Raw genomic sequence first — 25,308 nt, forward strand, 5'->3', positions numbered from 1 at the left:
GAACTGAATACAGTACAAAGGAAAGAGCGTCGTCGTGAAGATGCCACCATCGCATACCTTCCGATCGAGCAGGCACAGTGACCATTTCCCTCTTTCAGATTTTCCAAGTCCAGCTCAGCTGGCTCAGTCTTCAACACAACTGAAATTTGTCGTTGGCATTGTGAGTTTTTCCAGACAAGTGCGATTTCGACTTTTCTCTCCTTCCCAAAAGCCAACCCCACGCCCTCCTTCCTGCATCCTCTAGTGATTTCCTATCAGATCCTTAGTCTTTTTGCTTGGGGTGGCGCGGGGGTGGGCTTTGTGCGCAGTGCAATCATCGAGATTTGGCAGGTTCGGGTTGCAGCCAACCATCCATCATTCCTTGCACAACCTCGCCGCCAAATCGAAGCTGGGGGGAGGGGTGCGGCATGAGGATGCACTAGAGCAGAGCAGCTGTGTCTTAGAGCTCTAGGACTCGCTCTTTTCCCCATTCTGCCAGCAGATCTCCACGGCAGCGCGGTCTAAAACGCCAGCCAAAGTTATTATTTTTTATTATTTTTTATTATTTTTCTATTTTTCTATTTTTCTATTTTTTATTATTTGCACGATCGCCCTGCTCTGGTTCATTGCGACTCCCTCGAGTTCCGCTGCTTTTCCATTTTCAGAGTTGTGTTGCTGAATGTGCTTTCGGATTGCGTTGTGTGTGTGACTGCTGCGTTGTTATATTTCGATTATTTTTTTACTTTTATTTATTTTTTTTTATTTATTTTTATTTTTTATTTTTTTGGTCTGGTTTTGGTTTTCATTTTTTGAGTGAATCGTTTTCGTATGTTTTCACTTCCACTTTTTTTGTTTTTCTCTACGGTTTGTGCCAATTTTTTTGACATGCCTTCTTCGTTTCTTCCTTTTTGTCCCCTTCCGTCGCGCTGTTGTTCTGCGTTTCGCCCGTTCTTTCTCGCGCGTTTCTTTGTTGCTTGCGTGATCTTGCGCTTTTTGTGCATCTTTCCTTTTGGAGTGATTTTTGGTGTGCTTTGGCCTCGCGTTTGCTCACTGTCGATCTCGTTCTCACTCGACAAACCGCAGCGCGCCTTCCCGCACAACACTTTCTTCCCCCTCCCATCCCTCCTGAAGGACCGCACCTGCAATCATGGCCAAGAAGAAGAAGTCTGGATCAACCCCCGCAGCATCCGCCCAGCAGCAGCAGCAGCAGCAGAAGAAGAGCGAGTCGAGGCGCGGGTCGAGTGCGCAGCTCATCGATGACGAGAACGACCTGCCCGAGCTCGATGCCGTCCCCGTCCCTGTCCCTGTCCCTGTCCCTGAGGCCAGCGTCGATGTACGTAACACTTCATGCTTGTTTCTCCCTCTTCCCATGGTTGTCCTCGGTTGGTGTCCGATTGGAGCGTTTGATGGGAGTGATTCGTGATCCGTGTCGGAAATTCTTCGTGGATCGCTTCCGGTTTTGCGGTCTGCGTCGCTCGTCTCGCACTGCTTGTCCTGGCTCTCTGTGTTGGAGTTTACTTCATCTTCACCCGCTCAAGGGGTTTTGGGGCGCTGTGGTTGTGAGGGGTGGGATGCCTCCTGGTTGTCTGGGTGTGTGGAATTTCTGCAGTCTCCTCCTCCCCTTTTTTTTTTCTTTGAGCTCGCCGTCCGTGTCAAGTGCAAGTGTGGTTTGAGTGTGTGTGTGTGTGTGTGTGTGTGTGTGCAGAAACGCGTCTCTTCACGTTTGCTGCTCTGTGATTTTGTGTCTTTGTCTTTGTCGTTGTCATTGAGCCAGCAGTCCTCAGTCTCTCTTTGCTCGACCCGCTCGGTGTGCGTATGTCGTTTCCTCCCATTCCATACACTTAATTTTTGTTTCGACACACCCCACTACACACGCTCTCTTCGTCTTCTGTGCTCGGTTGCACACCATCCATCACGAGCGAGCAAAACGCTCTACTTCCAAGCCTCCTGCTTTGCTTGCGAGTCAACCCACTCGACACCGCAACCCCCAAAGCAGAGAGAGCGGGATGGAATGAAAAATCTGTGCTTGTGCTTTTTTTTTTTTTTTTTTTTTTTTTTTACACTTTAGACGAGCACTCGCACATCCTGCACGCATGCACTGTACTTTTGGGCCGCCATGTGCGTCTTTCAATCTGCTACTACTGCACTCCCACTCCAGTCAGAGTTGAACACGGTTTGGTGGTCGAAACCGAAAGCAAGATTGTTTTGGGAAAGAATTGGGTGAATTTTTTGATTTTTCGATTTTTTCGATTTTTTTTTTTTGAAAATGCCAAACAACACAACGCAACGCTTCATCAACAACCCAACACTCCCACACAAAACAACGCGCGAGAGGAACTTTTCAGTTGTTCTCTGCAAGAAGGCGAATTTCGGTTCTCCCGCTCTCACTCTTGAATCCCATTTCAAATTTTTGTTGGATTCGCAGGCAACCGCAACTCCGACAAACCGCGAAGCATCTTCTGCTGCTTCTTCTTCCTCGTCCGACCCCGTTCCCGCTGAACCCGCTGCTGCCCCAGACGCGGACGTACAACAGCCAACGACCACTACTGCCGACAAGCAGCCGCCGACGGAAGACGAGGACGACGAACCGCCGCCGCTCGAGGAAGCCACAGACGACGAGCTACATTCCACTCTCCAAGGCGACCAAAGTGCACCCTCGCCCGACAACAGCAAGGACAACAAGAACAACAACGACGACGAGGCAAACACTGCTGCTGCAGATCCAATCAACGGAGAGCACTTGCCTGACATTGAAAAGACAGGCGCCAAACGCAGCTTCAAAAACCGACGTGGCGCGCGCGGTGCAACCATCAGCATCTCCCGCGACGCTGCTGTCGTTGTAGCCGCTCGACGTGCCGCCCAACAAGCCGAAATCAGTGATTCGGACTCGGACTCGGAACTTGCCACGCAACCCATTCCGGACTCGGAAGCAGAAGCAACAACACCCACAGCAACCTCAGCAACCCTTCAAGAAAAGCGCGTCGTCGATCGTGCCGCCAGCATGCCGTCCCTCTTCAGCCGCGGCAAAAACCCCAAACATCAAACCATCAGCCAATCCTCGGGTCTGGCCATTCCGCCACCCTCGGACGCTGATCGGGCTGCTGCCGCTTCTTCCTCTGCCGCGAGCAGTGCCTCCGCCCACCCGCCAGCAGGCGGTGCTGGGCAAGTCTTTTCGGAACCCAGCTCGCCCACCGCATTGCAGCCTGCCCATCCCCACATTCTAGCTCATGCGTCGCTGTCCAAAGCAACTGCGCAATCCGCTGCTCGTGGTCTGCAGCGCCAGCACTCCCTCCAGCAGAGCTCTCCGGGTTCGCCGGCCCCCGCTAACTCGTCGTCGCGATTGCTCGAGATTGCCAATCTGTTTATCTCCTCCATGAACAAGTCCACGACCTCGCTCCCTGGCGACATTCTTTCGGACTCGGTTGAGGTTCACTTGATGGAGGCTCAAGATCTCCCTGTCAAGGATCCCAACAGTACGCGAACGAACCTTTTTGTTTTTTGTTTTTGTTGCTGTCGACAATCGTTGTGGGGAAGCATGCGAGCTCACAGAGGGTACTTTTTTATGCTGCCTGATTTTGCTTTTGTTATTGTTTTTTTCGTTCTTTTGCTTGTACTTGTTCATTTCATCCGCCTCCGCAACAGCCCAAGGCTCGCCGTACTGCAAGATTCGTTGTGGCTCGCAAAAGTATCGCACCAAGACTGCTGCACGTGGCGACGTGCCGCAGTGGCGCGAATGGCTGACGATCGATCTGCACGCCTCGCACTCGACCATGATGGATGTGATGGTGCTGGACCACGAGTATGCTGCTGCCAGTGCTGTCGGCTCCCCAGTGCAGTCCTCATCGTCCGTGATTGGCAAAGTCTCGTTCGATCTAAGCACTCTCCCTGCGGACACCTGGATTGAAAAGTGGCTTGACTTGGTCAACGCTCCCTCTGGCCGGCTGCATTTCAAATTCCGTCGCAATGTCACTCGAGCAGCAGGTGCTGATTCCGGCGTCTCCACTCCGCCCTCCGCGCCCAGCGAAACGGACGGTTCCGAGACTGAGGCAAGCGCTGAAGGGTGAGTTTTTAAGCTGAGGTCTTTGTTTTTTTTTTTTGTTTTCGGTTTTGTTTTTCTCTCTCCCCCCCCCTTCCCCTCTCAACTCACTCCCACGTTCATGTTGACGTTGACAAACAATGCAGCCGTCTTGCCCGTGCTCGCCAGAGCAGCATCATGCGCAAGTACATTAGCATGTGGCGCTCTCAATACCCCGGCCACGAGGGCGTGCAAAACCTTGCCACGGACAAGCCGGCTGAAGGCGATGGGTCTGCTGCTGGAACTCCGTTGGATTTGCAAGCTTCCGGCCCGGGTCCGCTCTCGCCCTTGGCCACCTCATCGCCAGTCCAGGTCGCAGCCAACCTCCCGACATCTCCCACGACCAAATCCCCAATCTCTCCAATGCCATTCTCAAGCGGTGCCGCCAAGCCGGCCGAGCTGGGTGGACCTGTTGCTCCAACTCCTGTGGCCGCAGCAGCCCCCACGACCACCGAGGCTTCCAAGCCAAAGCGCATGAATGCAGCGCAGCGCCGCGCATCCGTTCACTACCGCACGATTGGCCACTCTGTGCTTTCTCTCAAGCTCTTCCTGTGTGCGTTCGGGGACACCAAGCGCATTGACTATGCTGGCGTAGTGGACCGCTTGGGGCTGAAGGAGGCCTTCCTCGAAGCGTACACGGGCAACGAGTTTCCCGACAACTTCCCGGCCATCTACATTCGTGACAAGAGTGTTGACGTCTTTTACGAGCTTGAAAACTACACGGAAGTGACTGACGGCGCAGTGCTGCGCCTCCACATGCCTCAATCCGCTCAGCGCAACTCGGCCGCGGTGGAGGAGCGCCTCAATGCCATGCAAAAAACACTCGACGAGGTTCTCAAGCATGTTTCCACCAAACCAGTAGCGCCTCCGCTCCCGGCCGCCCCTCCGCCGGCCACGCCAGCCCCGCCACCGACCGCAACACCGGCCACCACCAGCTCCTCCTCGGTTCAGCAGGTCGCCAAGGTCAACATCGCCCCCGCCTTGGCCGAGGTCGACCGCGTCCGTCGCCAAGTCGCCGTGCTGCGCCAGACCTACCGCGACCAGCACAAGAGCGCCATGGCCACCATGAGCGCAACATTTACGCAACTTTCTTCCACTTTGAAAACGGTTATGGGCGAGAACGCTGGTCACTTGTTCAAGCGCACGCAGCTCGGCACTCGCAAGGACTCGCACACTGCTCGAATTGACACGCTGGTGCAACGGATTACGGATACTGAAACGCTTGTGAACGAACTGACTCGCGAAGTGGTGGTGCACAAGTGCAAGCCCGACATGAAGATGATGGAAACGCTGATGACTGATTTGGACAGAGTAAGTTTTGGCAAAGTTGGATGGTTGTTGGGGGGGTTGGTTTTGGGTAGAGAGAGAGAGATGCTCTTGACTCTCTCTCTCTCTCGGCTCTCTTGACTGTGAATGGCTCTGGGGTAACTCGAACATCACTCACAATCCGTCTCGATGACATCGTCTCTGGTGGTGTAGCTCGATACGGATATTAACGGAGCAAAGGACACTTTTGACGACCTGGAACGCGCGTTCAAGGCCGTTTGGGCCAAGGAACTCAAGAACGTGGTGAACGAAGAAGCCTACTTCAAGACGGCCAACGACGATTTGGATGACTTGGATGGACAGTACGACGACTTGGCAAACACGGTCAAGACGTTGCACCAGCTGATTGCTGTGCAGGCAACGCTGCCTTCGCGCACGCGAGACTTTGGCGTCGAAAACCTGGAAGACCGCAAGTCGGCTGTCGGCGGCATTCTCCAGGAAATCACCATGCTGGCGCCGGATCACGAGGCTCGCTTGAAGCGCATCGAGGTGATTGAGCATCTGCGAGTCAAGCAGCGCGAGGTCTCTCGCGCATCCAGTCCGCTGCTAGAGTTTGAAAACGAGCTCACTTCCAAGGGCAGTGCGCTTCGCAAGACTGGAGGTGTCGATGAGGTCGAGCGCAAGCGCAAGATCCGTGATCAAGAGTTTTTCAAGTCTTCTGGCAAACCAGAGGCATGAGTGAAATAGCAACTCAACACACCAAAGTGGGCTGGCTATTTCTTGTGTTTGCGTGTTCTTGTGACGATGTTGTTGGTTTTGTGTGAATGTTTGTGTTTATGTGACTACAGTAGGTGTGCAAAATGCAAGTGATCTGTGTCATCTCAAGCGCGTTTTTTTGTTTTATCGCTGGTTCTAGGAACTGCTAGAGTATCAATCGAAAATACCAAACTTAGACGAAGGAGAACGAAAAAAATTCATGCTGTCATTGGAGGAAAAGTACAAGCCAAGCGAAAAGCACTTTTGGAAAAAATCACAAAAACTCGTCACTCGCTTAAGCAAACATCTTGGAGTACAAGGCCTTCTCCTTGTTCTTTTGTGCTTGAACCTTGTTTTGAACAGCAGTAGTCTCGGCGCGGATGGCTGCATCGGAGGGCTCGAGCTTGGACGCTGCGGCGAGATCAGCGAGTGCGAGTTCCAGATCGCCCGAACGGTGCTCGGCCTGGGCGCGACGGAACAGGGCCTTGACGTTGTTGGGCTCAATCTCCAGAACCTTGGAGGCGCTCTTGATGGCCTCTGCCCACTTGCTGCCCTTCAGTTGCACGGCGGCGAGATTGCTGTTGGAGGCAACACGCAGCTTGGACACGGCAGCCTTCTGTTCCTCGGTGAATGAAAAGTCGCTCTCGACGAGTTTGAGCGCAGCGAGGTACTTTTTCTCGGCGGCACGGAACTTGCTCTCGCGGAAGAGCGTCGAGCCCTTCTCCTTGGTGACGTTGGCCGTTTCCACCTTCTCCGCATCCGACATGTCCCAGATATCCTTAACGGGGGTGAAGCTAAGCAGCTTGACATCGTAGATCGCGGAGGTGGCGAGCGAGTGGAACGACGGGTGGACAGTCACGACGGCGCGCTCGTTCACCTTCATCGTCTCGAGCGCCATCTCGACAGCCTCGGGCAGCTGGCCAGCAACATCGCCGACGACGACAGTCACCTCGCTACCTTGGCCATCCGGGTGCTGCGAAATCAGGTCCGCGAAGGCCGGGTGCGGGTCGGCGAGCTGCAGAATGCGGACTTTGGCGGTCGAGCCGTCCTTGGCCGTCTTGAAGCCCTCGCCTTCGCCCAGAATGCGCTTGACCACGCCTTCGTCGTCGGTAATCTTGACGACTTCAATCCAGCGCTCGAGAACGAGGTCAAACACGACGGGGGTGTTTGCCGGGACGCCAATTGCGTCGCTGCCGGCATCGGTGGCGCGGACCAAGGCGTGCTCGCCGAGCTTCATGTTGGTGAGCGCGGTTGAGACGGCTGCTGGGTAGACGGAGACGTCGCCGATGCGCTGCCACACTGCTTGCTGCGTGTGGTCGACATACGTCTCTCCGGAGGCGGCGTTACGCACGCGAATGCGGAACTGCACGTCTTCGCCGTTCTTGGGCTTCTTCCAGTTGGCGCCCTCCTTGGCAATCTTCTTGACGAGCGATCCGTCGTTCTTGCCGCTAATGTCGTCGCCGGAGGACCAGCTGAGCAGCTCGACCTCAAACACCAGCGTTGCGTTCGGCGGGATCTTGGGCGGCGATCCGCTTGCGCCGTACGCCATCTCGGGCGCGCAGGTGAGCTCGGCCAGCTCGCCGCGCTTCATGCTTGCCACACCAACGTCCCACGCCTTGATGACTCGGCCTGTTTGTTATTTTCGTTCACAGTTTGTTTTGTGACAAAGTCAGCAACCACAGCACGAAAAACGCCGCCAAACAAGAGAGAGAGAGAGAGAGAGAGAAGATGGTTTTCTAGAGCCTTCCATTGTCACTCGCTTCCCAGCGCCTCAGAACCAGGGGGAGCACTTGGTCCGCTCATCCATCATTCAACCATTCAACCATTCAACCATCATTCAGCAGAAACAGCAACAGCAGACAAAGCCATGGCATGGCGCGCGCACCTTTGCCGAGATCAAAGACGAACGGATCGTTGCGCTCGCGGCTCGAGTCAAACACGGTGCCGTCGAGCAGGCGGCCGACGTAGTGCACAGTCACCTTGGAGCCGCTCGGGGGGCTCACGTCGGCAGTGTCAAACACATCCGCAGTGGCCGCGGGAGTGTCGACGCCAGCACGCAGAATCTTCTTGTTCACGCCAGGCGCGACTTCGACTTCCATCGGCTCTGCCATTGTTCAGGAAACTTGGTGTTTGCAGTGGGGAGAAATAAAAGAGTGAAAATGTCAGAGAAACACAAATTCAACGAGTTCATTGTGGCAACAAATCAAAATCACACACAAATCAAACAACCAATGTATCGCCCCAACCAAAAGCATGTCCTGTAGCAGCAGCAGCGAAAGCCATGACTTTTCAATCCAGTTGGTGCGACAATCAGAAAAAAAACCAACTCATTCAACCATGGCCATGGGTGTTGGCGATTGCTGCAACCGCTGCTTGTTCAACGAGTGCAATGCGCGCGTCGCAGCCTCAAACTCGGCTGCCTTTTGCTCGGCACGATCGATAACCTGAAAAAACGCGGGAAAACAGACACAATTGCATGAGTGACAGCTCAACAAACTCCACCACCATCGTCATCATCATCACCATCGCAACCGACGCCATCTCCCAACAAACAATTGTTCGTTACCTCGGAAGGAAGACCAGCCATGTTGGCAACATTCATGCCGTGAGACTTGTTGCAAACGCCATCCGTGAGCTTGTACAAGAAGGTCACCTCTCGTTTGCCCTCGTCCACGAGACAGGCCATGTGAGCGAGACCGACAATCGGCACCGAGCTGCCCGTTTGTTGCATTTCACGCTGCTGCTCGTCAATCACTTCGTCCGTCAGCATGTGGTAGTGCGTGGAGAAGAGCGCGCGGCATCGGATTTCGTGCGAGAGGTGATGGAGCACAGAGTACGCGATCGAGTAGCCGTCGAACGTGCTCGTGCCGCGACCAAGCTCGTCCAGAATGACCAACGAGTCGCGCGTCGCGTTCTTGAGAATGTTGCTCGTCTCACGCAGCTCAACCATGAACGTGGACTGTCCAGCCAGAATGTTGTCGTTGGCACCGATGCGCGTAAAGATGCGGTCCACGGGCGACAAGACACACTTGGCTGCCGGAACAAAGCAACCCAGCTGCGCCATGATAACGGAAAGACACGTTTGGCGCAGCAGCGTGGACTTGCCACCCATGTTCGGTCCGGTCAGCAGCAAAATGCGCGGATGCGCCTTCCCACCCAATGCCGTATCGTTGGCAATGTACGACGAGCCGAGGTAGGCGAGCAGCGGATGGCGCAAATCCTCCAGCTCGAGCACGGGCTCGCTGTCGTCGTCGCCGCGCTCCACCAGCGTGGGTCGGCACACGGGATCTCCCAGCGAGCTGCTGGCAGACGCCAAGGACAACAGGCAGTCCAGCTCGGCCACACAGCGAACGGCGGCAGACCACTTGGCAACGTGCGTGTCAAAGCGCGCGAGCGCGCGTGCCAGCCCCTCGCGGAGAACGGCTTGCCGAGTTTCGATGGCCTCGGCGAGCGGCGTGACCGTCTTGCGAATGAGTGGGGTCCAGAAGCGGCGCACGGCCTTGGTGGACGACTTGAAGTCCCAGTCGCCGGGAACGTCCGTAATCCGAACAGGCACCTCAAGCTGGTACTTTTCGTTGCCAATGTCGCGATACGCAATCGTCCGATCCTTGAGCAACCGCTGCACCTCAACCAGATGGTCTTGGAGCTTTGTCTCGAGCACCCGCACGTCCTCGCACGCCTTGTCGTAGTCCTCGTCGACGCCTGCGAACGGGATGAGCGATCCTTGCTCCTTGGCGAGACGCTGGTCAAACGCAGCGTCGAGCTCGGTCAGCAGGCCAGAGAGGTCTGGGAAGCAGCCCTCCCCGACGGTCAAGCAGCGACGAAGCCGGCGCGATGTGATCTCGTCCGTGCTGCCGTGCGATCCGACACGTGACGAGTCCTGGAGCTGCGGTGGCATGCGCTGCATCAAGCTTTGGAGCTGTTTAAACCCGTCGATCGCGCGCAAAAAGTCTTCCAGCTTGCAGCTGCCTGCATGAATCCGCGAAACAATGCGCTCCAGATCTGGCAGCTTGCGAAGCGTCGTCGTCAGGTTGCCGGTCAGGTTGCTGAGCCGCAACAAGTCCTCCACCGCGTCGTACCGGTCGTTAATCTCAGGGATGTGGCGCAAGGGATGGCACAGCCAGCGTCGGAAGAGCCGTTTGCCAAATGGTGAGACGCATCGGTTGAGCAACGCATGCAGGGACCCGTCGCTGCTGACACCCGTGAGGCTTGCGCCGCTGTTGGCCTGCTTCTTGCCACCCTTAGACGACGACGACGATGAGCCCGCCGAGCTGTCCTGAGAGCCAGCATCGTGTGCACTGCCGCCACTCGCACCACCGCCGCCGCCGAGGGTGTTGGATGAAGCAAACAGAACGTCCAAGTTCTGCAGAGTCTGGCCGTCCAGTAGCAAGCAAGAGCCGTGTCGCAGTGCATCGTACAGGTGAAAGTTGCGCTGGGAGAGCAGCTCGCGCTCAATGCACAATGTGCGGAGATAATGCACCAAACCTCCGAGAGCCGAGATGACCAGAGGGTGGGACTGCATGTCCAGAATGGCCTGAGGAAAACACGCAGTATCTGCTCGCTGCGAGGTTGCGGACGAGTCGGTTGGCACGCGGGAGGATTGCTGCTTGGCGCCTGTCGCGGCCGGGGTCGACGAAAAGTAGTTTTCAAAAACGAGCTCATCGATGGTCGCGGCAGCCTCCCAGAACTCGACGCGCGGGGTCAGAGGGTTGATTGTTGGGGCAGACATGGTGTTTTTGATGAGCCGCATGGTGGCCGCGGACAGATTGTTTCGCTCGCACACAATCTCTTTGGGTCGCACCTGCATCAGCAGGGTTTCAAGCGTTGTCAGGGCTGGGTCGTCCTGGAAGCCGCACAGGTTGAACTCGGCCGTGCCCGTGTCGGCAAAGCACAGGCCGTACGAGTGACTGGCAGTGTCTTCCTTGATGGACAGAATGTACGTGGACAACTCGTCAACCAGCATGTCACCCATCAGCGTGCCCCGCGTCAGAATGGACGTCAGCTCTCGGCGGATGATCTTCTCTTTGGGACCCGGCTGCGATTTTTCATTCTTTTCTCGCATGGCCTTGCTCAGCGCAGACTCGGTCTCGTCCACCTTGGCGACCTTGTATCCGAGTGCAATGAACTTTGACGCCCACATCGTGAAGGATGACTCTGGCACGCCAGCCATAAACATGTTGACTCTACACAATGAGGGAAAAAACAAGAAGAGACGAAATGTGAAAGAATGAGAAAAAAAAAGGACAGCAAAACACTGCACCACCAACCAAAGCCCAGCCGCGAAAAGCAACAGGTCAAAAAACACATACCGATCCGACATTTTCAAGTCAAACTCGCGGTGCGCAATCAGCGCGTCCTTTTCGTAAAACTCGTAGAATTTGCCCTTCTTGAAAAAGACCACCGTGTCCCAGTGATCCTTCTTGATTGTCCAGTATTGCTTTTCGAACGGAGTGAACTTGGCCCAGGCCGAGGGCGGGATGAAGAGCGTTCGCGGATCGTACGCCGGATCAGTCGGCAAACGGCCGCTGCCATCCTTCACGTTCACCAACCATGGGTAGCGCTGCTGCTGGCCCTCCTCATCGCGCGAAGCGCCTGCTGGGCTGCTGGCAAGGGCGCTGCCCAATCCCATCATGCCCTTCTTTGCCGAGGAGGAAGGAGTCACAGCCGTCATCGGCGACGCTGTGGAACGAGGCGATGTCGAATTCGGAGAGGACGCCGCAAATCGCGCGAGGTGGGCACTGACAGGAGTGCGTGGAGATGTTGCAGCGGATGCCGTTGTGTTGGAAGCGCGAGGTGTGCTCGGTGCCACAAGTGCGCTCGACGCAGTGCGGTTTGGCGCCTTGGACGCCTTGGACGCCTTTGACCGAGGTCTCTCGTCATCCTCTTCAAGCATGTCGTCCTCGTCCATGTCGTTGTCGCTTTCGTTGGAGGCGTCCTCATCTGAAGAGTAGTCGTCCGATTCTGCATCGCTACCGGACTGGGCCGAAAACGACGAGTCCTCGTCGTCAGAGGCCACCACTCGGCGCTTCTTGGCCTGTTTGGCGGGAGAATCTCGGTTGTCGGAGCGGGATGGTCGTGAGCCTCGCGTCGAACGCGCGCGGCGCTCTTCCGTAGTTGCCGGAGCCGAATCGCGAGCAGAATCTGTTGTGCGAGACACCGTGATGGGCCGGGAAGCGTGAGCCTCGTCCTCCGAGTCACTGTCGATCGCAGCGCGACGCTTGGCACCGCGGCTGGCAGAGGACGGGGCTGCGCCATCTCCACCAGCTGGTGCTGCAGCTGCTGCACTGGGACTGGTCGCCGACGAAGCTGGTCGAGTGGCGGCAGGTGTGATGATGCCGCGCGCATCATCGGAGGATGTGTCCATTGGTTGCGCCTTGTTGTTGGTCGATTGTGGCGACATGGCCAGCATGGCCTTGGCAGCTGTAGGAAGATGGCTCATCGGAGTAACGGGTGTTGGCGGCAAACGCTGCTCTTCGTCCGTGGTCGAGCTTCGCGGTGTCAGCAACTCCTCGCTGCGCCCGGCCATCAAGTCGTTGCATGCGTCCTCTGCGTCCTCCTTGCTCGTGCTGGTGCCGAGCTTTGGCGGCGCTGCGGGCTTGTCGACCGCCTTGAAGAACGAGAGCAAGTTACGCTGTTGCGATTTGCCTGGCGTGCCTGCAAACACACACACAGACAGACAGGCACACAGCGAAAGGGCGACCGTTGGTTGCAAAGTGAGCAGCGTGAAGGGACAGGTGGCACTTCAGGGGGAAGTGGCGGAAGCGGAGGAGAAGGACAAAGCAGCAAGTATGGAAAGAAGGAAAAATCGCGCGGGAAAAAATTGGCGGGAAAACCAAACGCGTTTCTTGCAAACGAAACCCCGCGACTGCACCTCGTGATTGGTTCTGTGCCACTCTCTCCATTCTGCACACACATATGTGGAGCGGTGTGTCGTGTGTCGGGGGAGGGTTACCTTTGGTGCTCATTTTGATGGGGGACTGATCCAAAAGCAACAAGCAACTGAAACGAAGCGAAACAATAGAAACAAAAAAGAAAAGAAATAAGGAATAGTCAATCCGAATGCTGTACAAGACAAGACGCCTATCGCTCATCTCAATCAACGCAATGACGTGAATGCAAAGGACGTTGGCTGCATAACTTTATCGAAACACTTCAAATTAACAAATCTCGAGCACTCGGCACGCTGACGAGCAAAACGACAAACAGCTCAGGGTTGGGGTGCACCAAAGACATACGAGGTCATCGAAAGAGTGCGGAAGACAAAGCCGCGGAAGAATGGGACGGCGGGCGGAGATTGCTTGTTGGTCGTGTCGTCGGGCAGATTGGCACCGAGCGCCACAAAGATGGGAACAAAGTGCTCCGTTCGAGGGTGAGCGTGGCGCCCATTTGGGTGCTTTTCAAAGGCGGAGAGCTGCGACTCGCGCTCGGCTTGCGTCAAGTCGGGCGAGGTGACGATCGTGTCGACAAACTGCTCAAAGGACGCGGCCCATTCGGCGACCTTGGCAGACTTCCCTGAAGGATCAAAGTCTCCGAGGTTGTGCGTGACGGATCCACTGCCAATGATCAGGATGCCCTGATCGCGCAACGGAGCGAGTGCACGGCCCATCTTGATGTGCGTGTCGGGCGACAGGTTCCCGTTCAACGACAGCTGCACAACGGGCACGGTGGCCTCTGGGAACATAATGTCAAGCGGCACCCATGCGCCGTGGTCCCAGCCACGACTGTTGTCGACCGTGCACGCGAGCTCGGAGACGCCCGATTTGTTCAGCAGCTGGGCGACTTGCTCAGCCACGTCCGGCGCACCTGGTGCATTGTACTTCCAGTTGTACAGCTCACGCGGGAATCCGCCAAAGTCGTAGATGAGCCCTGGGTTTGCGCCTCCGGTGACTCGGACTCCGTTCGAGTGCGATTCCCAGTGCGCCGAGACAACCACGATTGCGCGAACAGCGTCCTTGATGGCGTCGGCATTGGGCAGCCCGAGGACGTTGCGGACCTTGCGGAAGGCCTGGTAGAAGGGCTCTTTGGTCTGAGTCATGCTCATTGGGCTGCCGTGCGAGACGTAGATGACGGGCAGGCGGCGGGGAGCGGCAGAAGGCGAGACGGAAGCCATGGCGGCGGCGGCAGCGGCGGAGGAGGCGATGGTGCGAATGCGGTGCGCGTTGGATGACGTGGTGTCAGAGTACGTGTCGGTGACAGTCGGACAGTGCGAGGAGGAGGAGGAGGACGAGGAGGAGGAGGACGGCGAGCTCAAAGCGTCGGCGTTCGAGTAGTGTGTAGCGGCGATTGACGGGCTGAGCAGAAACAGGAGAAGAAGAGGAACGGTAACAAGACAAGCACCGGGAATGCGATACACAGCGTGCAGTGCAGAAGACAGAGTGGACCGCGTCGTCGTCGTCGTCGTTGGTGGTCAAAATGAAGAGGAGTGAGGAGTGTTTGGGGCTTTGAAGCGTTAAAAAACAGTACAAAAAACGCTCCGATCGCGCAATCTCGCGCAAGCAACGGCGAAATGAAGACAGACGCACCCGCTCGCGCAATCATGGCGGACAACGGCAAGAAAATAAAGTGTGTATTGGCGATCTGATCGCGTCGACAACACACAGCACGAGGAGCGAAACAAAAAACAAAAAACAAAAAAACAAAGCAAAATGCATCCATTTTTTTGTTTTTCATATCAATCACAAAAGCCGAGCGATCATTCGTTCGTCAATCCCGTTGGAGGAACTGAGGTTGACCTCTACTTGGACAGGGAGGCCAGCTGTTGCTTGAGAGCCAAGAGAATGTTGACTTCGGCAGTAACCACGGCCTTGTCAGCCTTCTGGCTTTTCAGATCGCGCACCTTGTTGCCCTGAACGGCGATTTGGTCTTCCAGAGCCTTGGTGGTGGCAGACGGGGCGGCGGAGGCCGATGCGGCAGGCGCTGCGGACGGAGCAGCAACTGGCGCAGCAGCAGCAGCAGCCTTGGTGGCGCGCTCGAGCTGCGACTTGAGATCGAGCAGGACTTTGACCTCGGCATCAATCTTGGCCTTGTCGGCCTTCTCGCCCTTGAGTTTGCGCACAAGATTGCCCTGGGCATCAACCTTGGCCGTGAGAGCAGCAACGTCGCCGGTCGATGACGAGCCAGCCGCCGCGGTTCCGGCTGCGGGTTGCGGGGAAGAAGCCTGCTGGGTCTTGGACTTTTTGAGAGCAGCGCTTTCGGTGACAGAGACGGGTCCAGCAGCAGCAGCTCCCTCCTGCTTGCCGCCATACTTGGCGCGGAGAGTCTCGACGACGGCGGGCTCAATCTTCTCAAACAGAACGGACGGCGTGCCAATCTCGTGGCCTTCAGGAAGAGTGAGGCCCCAGTGGTCTGCGCGAAGCGATCCGGGAGCGGCGTTCAGCTGCTCGAGAATCTTCTTGCCGGTGACGGGCATGAAGGGGAAGAGCAGCGTCGACAGCAGGTGCACAAAGTTGGCGCAGAGGCCGAGGCAGGTGGCGGTGCGCTGCTTGGACAGATCGTCCGTCAGCTTGATGGTCTTCCACGGCTGCACAGTCTGGAAGTACTGGTTGGCAATCGACGAGATCTTGAGAACCAGGCGGAGTGCGTCGCGCAAGTGCACTTGCTCCAACAGGTCAATGTACTCGCGAAGGTATCGGTTGACGAGGGCGACAAAGTTGCAGCTTTGCGCATCCGTGTCCACGTTCAGCACCACTTTGGGCACCTTGCCGGCAAAGTTGGCCTTGATGAACGACAGCGAGCGCTGAACCAGGTTGCCCAGGTTGGCGAGCAGCTCGTTGTTGACCTTGCTAGCCAAATCCGTCCAGCTAAAGACGCTATCCGTGTACTCGGGTCGGATGCCAAGCAAGTAGAAGCGGAAAATGTCAATGGCCAAGCCAGTGTCACGCGCGTGGTTGCCAAACACGCCCACGCCACGGCTCTTGGAGAACTTGCCATCCTCATAGTTGAGGAATTCTGCAAGCAAAAGCGAAGCGAGTGGTGAATGTGAGCAGCCCAAAACCAAGTGTGAAAGAATGAAAACAAGAGTGCAAACAAAGAATGAAAACAAAGAGTGCAAAAAAGAATACCAACGGCACTAATGTGATGCACCAGGGTGTAGTTGTCCTTGGCAGCGAGTTGCGACGCGGGGAAGATGATTGAGTGGAATGGAACGTTGTCCTTGGCCATGAACTGGTAGAGCTGGACTTGCGAAGGGTTCTTCCACCACTTTTCCCACTCGGCAGTGTATGCGGCTGTGATTGAAATGTAGCTGCAAGGAGCGAAAAATCGAAGAGGAACTGAGCGTTCAGCAGGGTTCTCTCCTTCGCACACTTCAACGTCGCATGCCAAGGGGAAGCAACCTACCCAATCGGTGCATCAAACCAAACGTAAAAGACCTTCTCTCGGAAGCCATCCAACGGCACAGGGACACCCCACTTGAGATCGCGAGTAATGCATCGCGGCTTGACGCCCTCCTTCAGCCAGCTGCTGGTAATGTGCTTTGCGCTGGCAGTCCAGTCGCCTGAGAGACAAAAGAGAAGAGTGATTGAGTTCCCAACATTGCCGACAATCAGGAGGAAAAACAAACCAAACTTGGGGAAAACAGTGAAAGCTAACGCGCAACCTACCTTTGACGGAGGAGCCGGCATACCACTCCTTGATTTGTCCATCGAGCATGGGAAGGTTCAAGAACATGTGTCGCGAAGGACGGACAACCGGTCGAGAGCGGCAAAGCTTGCATCGGGGCTCAACAAGTTCGACAGCGTTCAAAAGCTTGCCGCACTTGTCGCATTGGTCGCCACGAGCGTCGTCATACTTGCACGACGGGCAGATGCCTTCGACGAATCGATCGGCCAAGTACCTACAGTCCCGTCAAAAGCGCAATCAACAATAGTGAGCAAAATGCATCATCAAAAAATACCACAAATGCACAACAGAACACAAAAAAAAAACGAAACAAACGACATCCTGTACCTGTTGCAGGTCTCGCACAACAACTGCTCAACAGACTCCTCCAGAAGAGTGTCGTTCTTGAGGGCGCGCAGGAAAATGTCTTGCGAGATTCTATTTCAAAAAAAAAAGGCACGCGTATGTGGTCAGGAAATTCAAAAGCAAGCCTTGTGAAAAAAAAAAAAACTCAACCCAACAACCAATCAAACCAACCAAAACGCTCAGAACTTACTCGGTTTGCTGAGGAGTGGTGGTTCGACCAAAGTGATCGAAAGAGATCTGGAAGTACTCGTAAATCTCACGGTGCAACTTGTGGTACTTGTCGCAAATCTGCTGCGGGGTCAGACCCTCCTCGAGCGCCTTGGTCTCGGTGGCAGTGCCGTACTCGTCCGTGCCGCAAATGTAGAGAGTGTTGTAGCCACGCTCTCGGCAGAAGCGGGCGTACACATCGGCACTGAGCACGCAGCCAATAATGTTGCCGAGGTGAGGCACGTTGTTCACGTAGGGCAGCGCGCTTGTGATGAGAATGTTGCGCTGGTCGGGCTTTGGCAAAAGAACCTGGCCTGGAATGGGCGCAGTGGGGTCGGAGCCAACTTTGCCCGTGGGGAGAGCATCCTTGGTCCAGTTGCTCAGCGCATCCTCGAGCTCCTTCGGGGTGGCCTTCTCCATAATGTCCAGATCGACGATGCCAGTCTTGGCATCTGGGGCAGGCTGGTGGTGTGTGACAGCAGCAGCGGGTGCTGGAGCAGCAGCGGAAGCAACAGCAGAGGCTTTGGACGGGAGAACAGCCGCTGCAGTGGCAGAAAGAGCGGCAACATGCGCTGCGAGAGCAGAATCGTCCGCAAAACCGGTCTTGGCCAGTGCTTGGCGGAAGGCCTCGGTCGAAAACACGTTCTTTTGGAAATACTGCTCAACCGATGCAACCTGGCTACGGATGGCCGCCTCGAGAGCGAACGCGCCCGTTGCGTGGAATGCGGGGAAGAGGGTTGCGCCCAGAACGACATGCGCGGCATCGCTCAATGGCTGACCCTTGGCGGCCGTGATGGCAGACGCGATCGTCTTGAGCGCAGCAAGAACTGCAGCCTTGCTGGCGGTCACAAGCGCAGGGACCTTGGGAGGCGCGAGCACAACAGCGAGCTGGCTGGCCAAGCGCGACTCGTCCAGTTGGATCCAAGTGGCCGCGTCCGCCGTGCACTGGCCAAGCACCGTCACTGCGATTGCGTTCGGGTTGACCAGTGTTCGGCGCTCATCCAGCGCAAGCACGACAGCAGCCGTGGTGGCCGGAGCGACAGCGGCAGCGCGGTCTGCGAGCTAATGTTACGTCCCAAAAAACGAAGCAGCAAGGCGTGATCATGCGAAAGGGGGGGGGGGTCAGTTCGCACAGAGACAATCATCATCATCATCATCATCATCACCATCTTATTCCAATACATCATCATCATCCTTTTTCCAATCGTGTTGTATGGAACAAGAGAGGAGAGAAAGAAGCATTGTAGAAAGCCTCAAAGCACAAGCTGGTACCCCCTCAACCTCCGCCAAAGAGTCAGTCGAAATGGAACTTTTCCGCTTTGCTTTGCTTTGTTTTGCCTTTGCTTTGACTGCTTTGCCTTGCTTTGACTGCACAAAGCTCGAATGCGTTCAAGTTCGAGATCGCGGTTCTTTGCTTTTTCTTTGCTTTTTTTTTTTTTTTTTTTGGTGGATTTCCATAGTATTGCATCAGTGCTTTCCCCCCACTCCCCCATCTCCCCTTCCCAGTCGCGACTCGCTCACTGATTCATTCACTCACTCATTCTCATTGCCAACAACTCGCTCTCGATTCACTCTCAACTCAATGCTGTTGCTTCTTATTCTCCATCCATCACTCGCTCTCTCTCTCTGTTCTCTCGCGCTCTCCACCTCAGTTGGATTGCGCTTTGGTACTGCAATAGTGCTGTGCTTTTTCGTCTTTTGTTCGCACCTGCTTGGCTTCGGATGCAGTCGCAATGGCGACGGTGGTGGTGCTGCTGCTGCTGGTGGTCGAACGGAGAGCCAGCGCATGCTCAACCTTGAGCGCTGCGAGCGACTTGCCGTCGAGCACTGCAACTGTCAGAGACATGGGAGAAAAATAGAAATAAGAAATGAAGAATGAAGAGAATGAAGAGTGAGCAATGAAAACAAACCCTTCAACCTGCAATATGCTCAGAGTTTGGAGATTGAAGAACCAGAGTTTGCTCAGAGTTGACCCCATTCAGAGCAACAACGCGAATCCACACAGTGCTATCTGCTTCATCGTTGAATACAAGCGCGCTTTTTGGTTCTGAGATTTGCTCCACTCAATGTCTCAGTCCTATCTTTCACTCACTCACTCACCCTCGATCAAACCAAATCAAGATGGAAGCACTGGTGCCGCACTACTCGCCCGTGCGATCGTGCGCGGTTGGCAGCCAGATCACGACAGACTGCGCACCAGCGTACAACCAGCATTCGCACCAACACAGGCAGGAGAGCGAGGTCGAGCTGTATGTGCTCGAGCTGGCCAACTCGCCCTCGAGCGAGCTGCTTGGCGCCGCCACGAGCGACGGCCAGATCCGCATTCTGGACAAGGCCTCGCTCCGTGTAGTGGGCATCCTGCCGGGACACGCAGGTCTCGCGGGTTACCTTCGCGCGATCCAACCCAAACCTGCTCATGTCCGCCGGCACCGACGGCCGCGTGCTCGTGCTCGGCTGGGACCTGCGCACCGCGTTCGCCGGTAATCATCATGGCCACAGCAGCAGCAGCAGCAACGTTCTCCCGGCGATGGAGTTCCGGGCACGGCAGGGCGACCGGTTTGTCAGCATGGATGTGGCCTGCGACGATGTCCTCGTGGCGGCCGGCACCGAGCTCAGCGGCGACTCTGGCTCCATCTTGATCTGGGACTCGCGCGCAAGCCGCAAGACACTACACACATTCCACGAATCGCACACGGACGATGTGACGAGCCTCGAGTTCCACCCGCACGCCCCGGCGCGGTTTGTCACTGGATCCGAGGACGGTCTTGTCTGCCTGTTTGACCTGAACGTCGACATGACCTCCCAGGTCCCTACCGACATGGTTGTCGAAGAAGAAGCCACCCCCGAAGAGAAAGCCACCTTGGCGGTGATGAACGCCGAGGCCTCCGTCCACCGAGTCGGCATCTTTGGACCCTCCGGCGAGTTTGTCTACGCCCTCACTGGCTCGCAGGAGCTCCGATTGTGGAATGGTGCCGAGGCGAGCCAGCTAGCAGCGTATTCAAGCGTCCGAGAAAGCCTCAACGAGCACTGCATGAACGCCAACGCACAGCAGGCTGGCGTGGAAGCGCCGCATGTCGACTACCTAATTGCCACCAAGTACCACGCTCCGTCCGAGCGCTTTTACCTGATTGGAGGAGATTTTAGCGGTGGAGTGCACTTTGCCCATGTATCGCTGTCGAGCATTGACTACATTCGCTCGCTCCGCACCAGCGCCCACAATGCCGTTATTCGCTGCGTCGACTGGGATGGCCCAGAAAGTCTTCTGTATACCGGAGGCGAAGACGAGCTTGTGTGCCAATGGAGTGCAGAGCGATAAACTGCTGTATCTCTGTTGATTGTTAGCTGTGTCTGTGTGTTGTGGAGAACTTTTGGGTTTGGACTACGACCGAACTTTCTCCTCGTTGTTGTTGTTGTGGTTTTTTTTTTCTTTTTCAAACAATAAATTTGCTTTTTCTCTTCAGAAAATTCAACGTACAGTAAATCTTGATTTGTCACAAAAGAGGAGGAACGTGGAAACACGTGGAAACACATCAACTGGCCCCGCTATGGATATAGTAGGAGCAAAGACAACGAGAAAGCCGAAAAGAAGGACAAAAAAAAAAAGAACCAACGAAAAACCCAATCGTACTCTCTGCCACACTCGTCAAGCAGCACTTTGGGATGCGGTGCGCATGGCATCCATCCACCGCGCCATCTCGGCAGCACTCTCGGCAATAAAGTAGTATGTGCGCTGAGTTGCATGCATGGCCTTGAAGCCGAACGCATGATTCGTCTCTGCTGGTGCTTCGTGGATGGAGTATGTGGGGAGCTTGACACGGCCGAGTGCTTTGGGAGCAACATCGCCTTGGAAGATGCCATCCTACAAGATGTAAATGTGAGTGGATGCTTTGTGTAGATGATTGACATGACATTGGATCAGTTCCATCCGAAAAAAGAAAGCCTACCTCTCGCGCTTTAAAGTAGAATAGAGTGTTGCCACGCAGAATCATAAAGCGGTTGCGCCAACTACGAATGGTACCACCTTGCTTCTTGAGCCAGCCAGTGACGTACACGTAATCCGAGCGCGACTGCGGTGTCGCGGTGGCACTACTGGCCGCAGAAGCGGGCGGTTTGGCCGATGCAAAGACTTGGAAGATACGAAGCAAGCTGGGTTGGAGAAATGGGTTGAGAAAGAAAAAGTGAGAAAAAAAACCAAAAGGACAAATCCAACAAAAGTAACCCTCTGAAGTACAACGACCACGCAATCGATTCTGTGCTTACTTGTCAAGAGCAAGAGTCTGACACAACAAGCGCGGCGAGACATTGTAGGAATCGCCGGCATCGGGGTCGGCAGAGTGCTGGAGCAAATAGACAGCCGCCTCCATCCATTGATTCATCACGATGCGCTGGAGGGGTGTTAAACCGGCACTGCTAGTGTCGGTGCTGGGCGTAGCACTGACACGAGTTGATCTGTTGATGGAAGAATCGGATGAAGTACTGTAGCTGGTACCCCGCTGGCTCGATACTCGACGCAAGCCTGGCTGGGCGTTCAGAGGTGCCAACGCATCGTCGACCGGGCCTGGAGACTCAGGCGACGGTGAGCGTGGAGACTCGGGCGATGGGGAGCGTGGGGTGGCGGCCGGTTCGTTGTCGGTCGCACCAGACTCGTCGGTGTGTTCGTTTTGCTCACTCAAACTCGACATGGAACCAACGGCTGCAATAGGGGCCGAGGAGCCAGATGCAGACGTGTCAGACACTCGCTTGCTTCGGGAAGCGACCACCTGGCTATCCTCATCGATCGCGGCTTTTGCGTTCACGTCTGCCCCTTCAGCGACAAGACGAACAATAGCCTGCATGTCATGTTGTACGCAAGCTGTGGCAAGCTGCTGCTCCAGCGAAAGCCCGTCAGCGCTGTCGCTGCCAGCTATGGCAGCAGGAGCGACAAAGAGCTTTGCCTCGTACTTGGCACGAATAAACGCCTCGCGCTCCGCCATGGAAGAAGTCGGGGAGGGCTTTCTGGGTGTGGCAGCGGATCCAGCATCCGAGGCGGGCGGATTGTCCGAGCTGCGCAAGGAGGCTTCGTAAACACGATTGGAGACGACATTGCCGATGCTCTTCATCATCTGCAAGAGTGCAGGATCCCACTTGTCCAGGGTCAGCGAGCGCACTTTGGAAATGTGCACCCCCATCTTGCGGTGAATACCAGAGCATTCGATGCAAACGGCAATGCCCAGGTTGATGCTGGCCCAGGTCGGTGCAGCAGCACCACAGTCGGCGCACGCTTGGTTGTCGGCAAAATGCTCCAGTTCTTGTCGCAGTGTTTCAATCTCGGCGCTGGACAACGTTGGCACGAGCTTGAGCGGCAAAGGGGACCGCGGGCCACCGTCCTCTTCGCCAGAAAGAACGTCATCGGCATCGTCGCTGTCCCCTGCTTGAGGCAGCAAGTCGTGCGAGCCTCCCAAGGACACGCTAGCGCTGCCGCCAGGCTGGCTGGCTGCAGCTAGGGCGGCGTCTCCGGTTGAATCTGCCGCCGTTGCAGTCGACTGCGCTGCTGTGGAGGAGGCCGATGGGGGCAATGTCAAAGGTGGGGTTGGGTTGGCAGGAGGAGCGGCAACGTGGGAAGAGGTGCCCAGACCCAAACTTGTTGCAATGCCCTGTTGCAACGCAGCAATCCAAGCAAGGCGCTCCTCTTCGCTTGCCGCTTGCAACAGCAGCGTGCGCTTGGGTGACACAAGCTCAAACACGTGCGAGCGGTGATCAATCGCTGCATCTTCGCCCACGAACGCCCGAACCATGCAAGTCTGCAACATTGCGAGTGAAATGAGCGGGCTAAAGCCCCGCACATGTGCGCCCAGATCACTGGCGTCGTCGCTTGCCGACGAGGTCGCTCCAGAAGTGCTTCCCAACGTGCCAGTAGCCGACTGACCCGCACGGCCCGCTTTGAATGGCGATGAAATACCACCCCCTGCTGCTGTTCCTCCTTGCACTGGCTCCCCTCCACTGGCTCCGCTTGGGTTTGAGCTGAAGGTAGCGTTGCTGGTGGACGAAGGCGTGGCGAGCCCCGTCGCGCTGGTCGCATTGGAGGAGGCTCCAGAAGCCGTCGCACCACCACCACCACCACCACGGAAACCAGACGCGGCAGCCTGAAGGTACGAAAGCGAAGCGCTCATCCATGAGGTCGGCTGCGGACTGACCAATCGTTGATAGAGCAACTGTGAGCCGTCGCAGAGAAAGTAGCATCGTTTCCACACGCCCTTCCTCTTTTTAGACTTTTTGTAGAGGAAGCCTTGCTGTAGGATGGGGCGGCCGTTGGTCGCCGCCACGACGCGAGGCGGAGGCGCGTTGTGGCCGCCACGTTTTCCGCTGGGAATGATGGATGCTGGGTCAACGGCTGCCGTGCATGAAGCAGAAGGTGGGACGCCACTCTCGCTTTCCTCCAGCTGAGCAGAGCGGACCTTGTTGCTGAGCTCACGCCGCTCCTCCTCTTGGCGGGCTTTATCGTCGTGGTAGCTGCGCTCAAGCTCGTTGGTAAAGGAGAAGAGACCGTCCATGGCCGGCTGCAAGTCTTTCATGAGGTCGTGCGCTTGGTGGAAGAAGGCAAACTGGCCCTGCATGAAGGTGAGCACGGCCTGAAGGACGCGGAGGTGGCGAACGCGAATGACATCGTTGATGGACACGGCATAGTCCAGGGAAACTTGCTGAAAGTCCTGCTTGGCGTTCAGGATTTGCGTACGGTGGTCTTCCACGACGGTGCGATCCGCGCTGCGATCGAGCGCCGCGTAGCGGGCCTGGCGCTGCTCCACGGTGCGTGAAGATTCCTCGAAAATGTGGCGCTTGTGTCGAGACCGAATGACAACCTCGTTGGCAACAAAGCTCTCGATCGGCTCAGCCAGCACAGCAGCTGTCTGCAGGTGCAGCATCTCGCGGTACCGCTCCAGACCAGCCAGAGTGTCGGCGAAGTTGCTCAGCGAGCCGACAACGCGATCGACCACGGCCTGATCCGCTGCACCCAACTCTGCAGTGGATGTAGAGTCGCTGCCACCAAACTTGCGAGGAGCAAGCGGGCCTGGGTGCTCTGCCGTGAAGTTGGCGAGCTCATCTGCGAGGCGCGTACTTGCTTGGGAGTATCTGTGTTGACGGTTAAGCCCCGCCATTTTTTTCGAAAAGTGAGCACCTTTTGATGAACTTTGTTTTCACGTCAGTATTGAGTGGCTGGTTTTTGTTTGCTTGCGGCAATCATCAACATCAGCAAGTGTGTGTGAGAGCGATTGCAATGACGCGAACTTGGAGAATTCGCCTACAGTGATCATTGCTCTCCGCCTCTGCTCCCACCGCACCCTCCTCCTCCTCCTCCTCCTCGCCCCAAGCAGCCTCTAACTCTTTCCAAGACTCGAGCGACGCGACTACTCGTCATGGGAACCAACAAGTCGCTCCGTTTCCTCTCGATTATTTTTTTTTGTTTCTGTTCCTATTGCTTTTGGGTTTTACTTCACGTCCAGCGCGAACACCGCCAACGTAATCACGCAAGTGTGTGCGGCCCTGCATGCATGCATGCGCTTACTTTGTGCCAGCGTCGCAGGCCGTGTTGGTTGCCGCGACAATCGAGCGCATTCGTGTCACAAAGTCCTGCAAAGTGTCTTCTGCGCGCAACAGTGACGCGCGGTACGCCGGCGTGTCTGCCAGGCCCTGCTCCAGCGAGACCTCCATGATGCACGTAGATCTAGCAGGAACTCCAACAGCGATAAAACCCTGTGCGAGGTCCCAATCAAAATAACACAATAAAAATACTAATAAAAGGATGGAGTGGAGTTTGTGATTTGTTGCCAAATGAAGCAGTCTCAACGTGGATGTCGAGCATGTCCCGCTCTCGTTTCCCATAGCACTGTCAGTCAATGTTGGACTCTGTTGCGTTTTTTGTCGGATCTTCACGACTCAGCGGTGAGTTGCGGGGTGAACTGGACAAAAGGGCCCGTTCTCTTTGTTCTCTTTGTTTTTCACAAGATTTGCACCTTTCTGTGGTGCATGGATTGAAATAAAAGTGGATGCAGCTTCAAAATTGCTCACAAATTGCAATTTGCCAC

The 25,308-nt window shown here is 55.9% G+C and overlaps 7 protein-coding genes across 7 annotated transcripts; 2 read left to right on the forward strand and 5 right to left on the reverse strand.

The window, feature by feature from the left end:
- Window positions 1-138: 138 nt before the first annotated feature.
- On the forward strand, window positions 139-6,198 carry CAOG_00813 (hypothetical protein). The gene is made up of 6 exons (XM_004365627.2): window positions 139-160; window positions 1,063-1,312; window positions 2,405-3,452; window positions 3,622-4,039; window positions 4,162-5,365; window positions 5,534-6,198. The coding sequence occupies exons 2-6, from the start codon at window positions 1,127-1,129 to the stop codon at window positions 6,056-6,058; spliced, it is 3,381 nt and encodes a 1,126-aa protein (XP_004365684.2). The 5' UTR covers window positions 139-160; window positions 1,063-1,126; the 3' UTR covers window positions 6,059-6,198.
- Window positions 6,199-6,282: 84 nt separating this feature from the next.
- Window positions 6,283-8,230, reverse strand: CAOG_00814 (FK506-binding protein). Its single transcript, XM_004365628.2, has 2 exons — window positions 7,962-8,230; window positions 6,283-7,705 (listed from the first exon to the last, which is right to left on the reverse strand). Exons 1-2 carry the CDS (start codon window positions 8,185-8,187, stop codon window positions 6,372-6,374), a joined length of 1,560 nt encoding a protein of 519 aa, XP_004365685.1. The 5' UTR covers window positions 8,188-8,230; the 3' UTR covers window positions 6,283-6,371.
- Window positions 8,231-8,247: 17 nt separating this feature from the next.
- CAOG_00815 (mismatch repair protein Msh6) lies at window positions 8,248-13,106 on the reverse strand. Its single transcript, XM_004365629.2, has 4 exons — window positions 13,029-13,106; window positions 11,386-12,730; window positions 8,643-11,259; window positions 8,248-8,520 (listed from the first exon to the last, which is right to left on the reverse strand). The coding sequence occupies exons 1-4, from the start codon at window positions 13,039-13,041 to the stop codon at window positions 8,404-8,406; spliced, it is 4,092 nt and encodes a 1,363-aa protein (XP_004365686.2). The 5' UTR covers window positions 13,042-13,106; the 3' UTR covers window positions 8,248-8,403.
- Window positions 13,107-13,283: 177 nt separating this feature from the next.
- CAOG_00816 (extradiol ring-cleavage dioxygenase class III protein subunit B) lies at window positions 13,284-14,614 on the reverse strand (the record flags this gene model as incomplete). The annotated part of the gene is made up of 2 exons (XM_004365630.1): window positions 13,284-14,359; window positions 14,599-14,614. The coding sequence occupies 2 exons, from the start codon at window positions 14,612-14,614 to the stop codon at window positions 13,284-13,286; spliced, it is 1,092 nt and encodes a 363-aa protein (XP_004365687.1).
- Window position 14,615: 1 nt separating this feature from the next.
- On the reverse strand, window positions 14,616-19,133 carry CAOG_00817 (methionyl-tRNA synthetase). The gene is made up of 7 exons (XM_004365631.2): window positions 18,957-19,133; window positions 17,232-18,310; window positions 17,024-17,113; window positions 16,678-16,910; window positions 16,415-16,571; window positions 16,138-16,319; window positions 14,616-16,024 (listed from the first exon to the last, which is right to left on the reverse strand). Exons 1-7 carry the CDS (start codon window positions 19,092-19,094, stop codon window positions 14,811-14,813), a joined length of 3,093 nt encoding a protein of 1,030 aa, XP_004365688.2. The 5' UTR covers window positions 19,095-19,133; the 3' UTR covers window positions 14,616-14,810.
- Window positions 19,134-19,369: 236 nt separating this feature from the next.
- CAOG_00818 (hypothetical protein) lies at window positions 19,370-20,564 on the forward strand (the record flags this gene model as incomplete). Its single annotated transcript, XM_004365632.2, has 2 exons — window positions 19,370-19,728; window positions 19,814-20,564. 2 exons carry the CDS (start codon window positions 19,370-19,372, stop codon window positions 20,562-20,564), a joined length of 1,110 nt encoding a protein of 369 aa, XP_004365689.2.
- Window positions 20,565-20,654: 90 nt separating this feature from the next.
- Window positions 20,655-25,050, reverse strand: CAOG_00819 (centaurin). The gene is made up of 4 exons (XM_004365633.2): window positions 24,789-25,050; window positions 21,509-24,355; window positions 21,193-21,394; window positions 20,655-21,107 (listed from the first exon to the last, which is right to left on the reverse strand). The coding sequence occupies exons 1-4, from the start codon at window positions 24,932-24,934 to the stop codon at window positions 20,892-20,894; spliced, it is 3,411 nt and encodes a 1,136-aa protein (XP_004365690.1). The 5' UTR covers window positions 24,935-25,050; the 3' UTR covers window positions 20,655-20,891.
- Window positions 25,051-25,308: the final 258 nt, after the last annotated feature.

The sequence above is a fragment of the Capsaspora owczarzaki genome, assembly GCF_000151315.2.
Source record: "Capsaspora owczarzaki ATCC 30864 unplaced genomic scaffold supercont2.1, whole genome shotgun sequence".
Classification (NCBI taxonomy): domain Eukaryota; class Filasterea; order Ministeriida; family Capsasporidae; genus Capsaspora; species Capsaspora owczarzaki.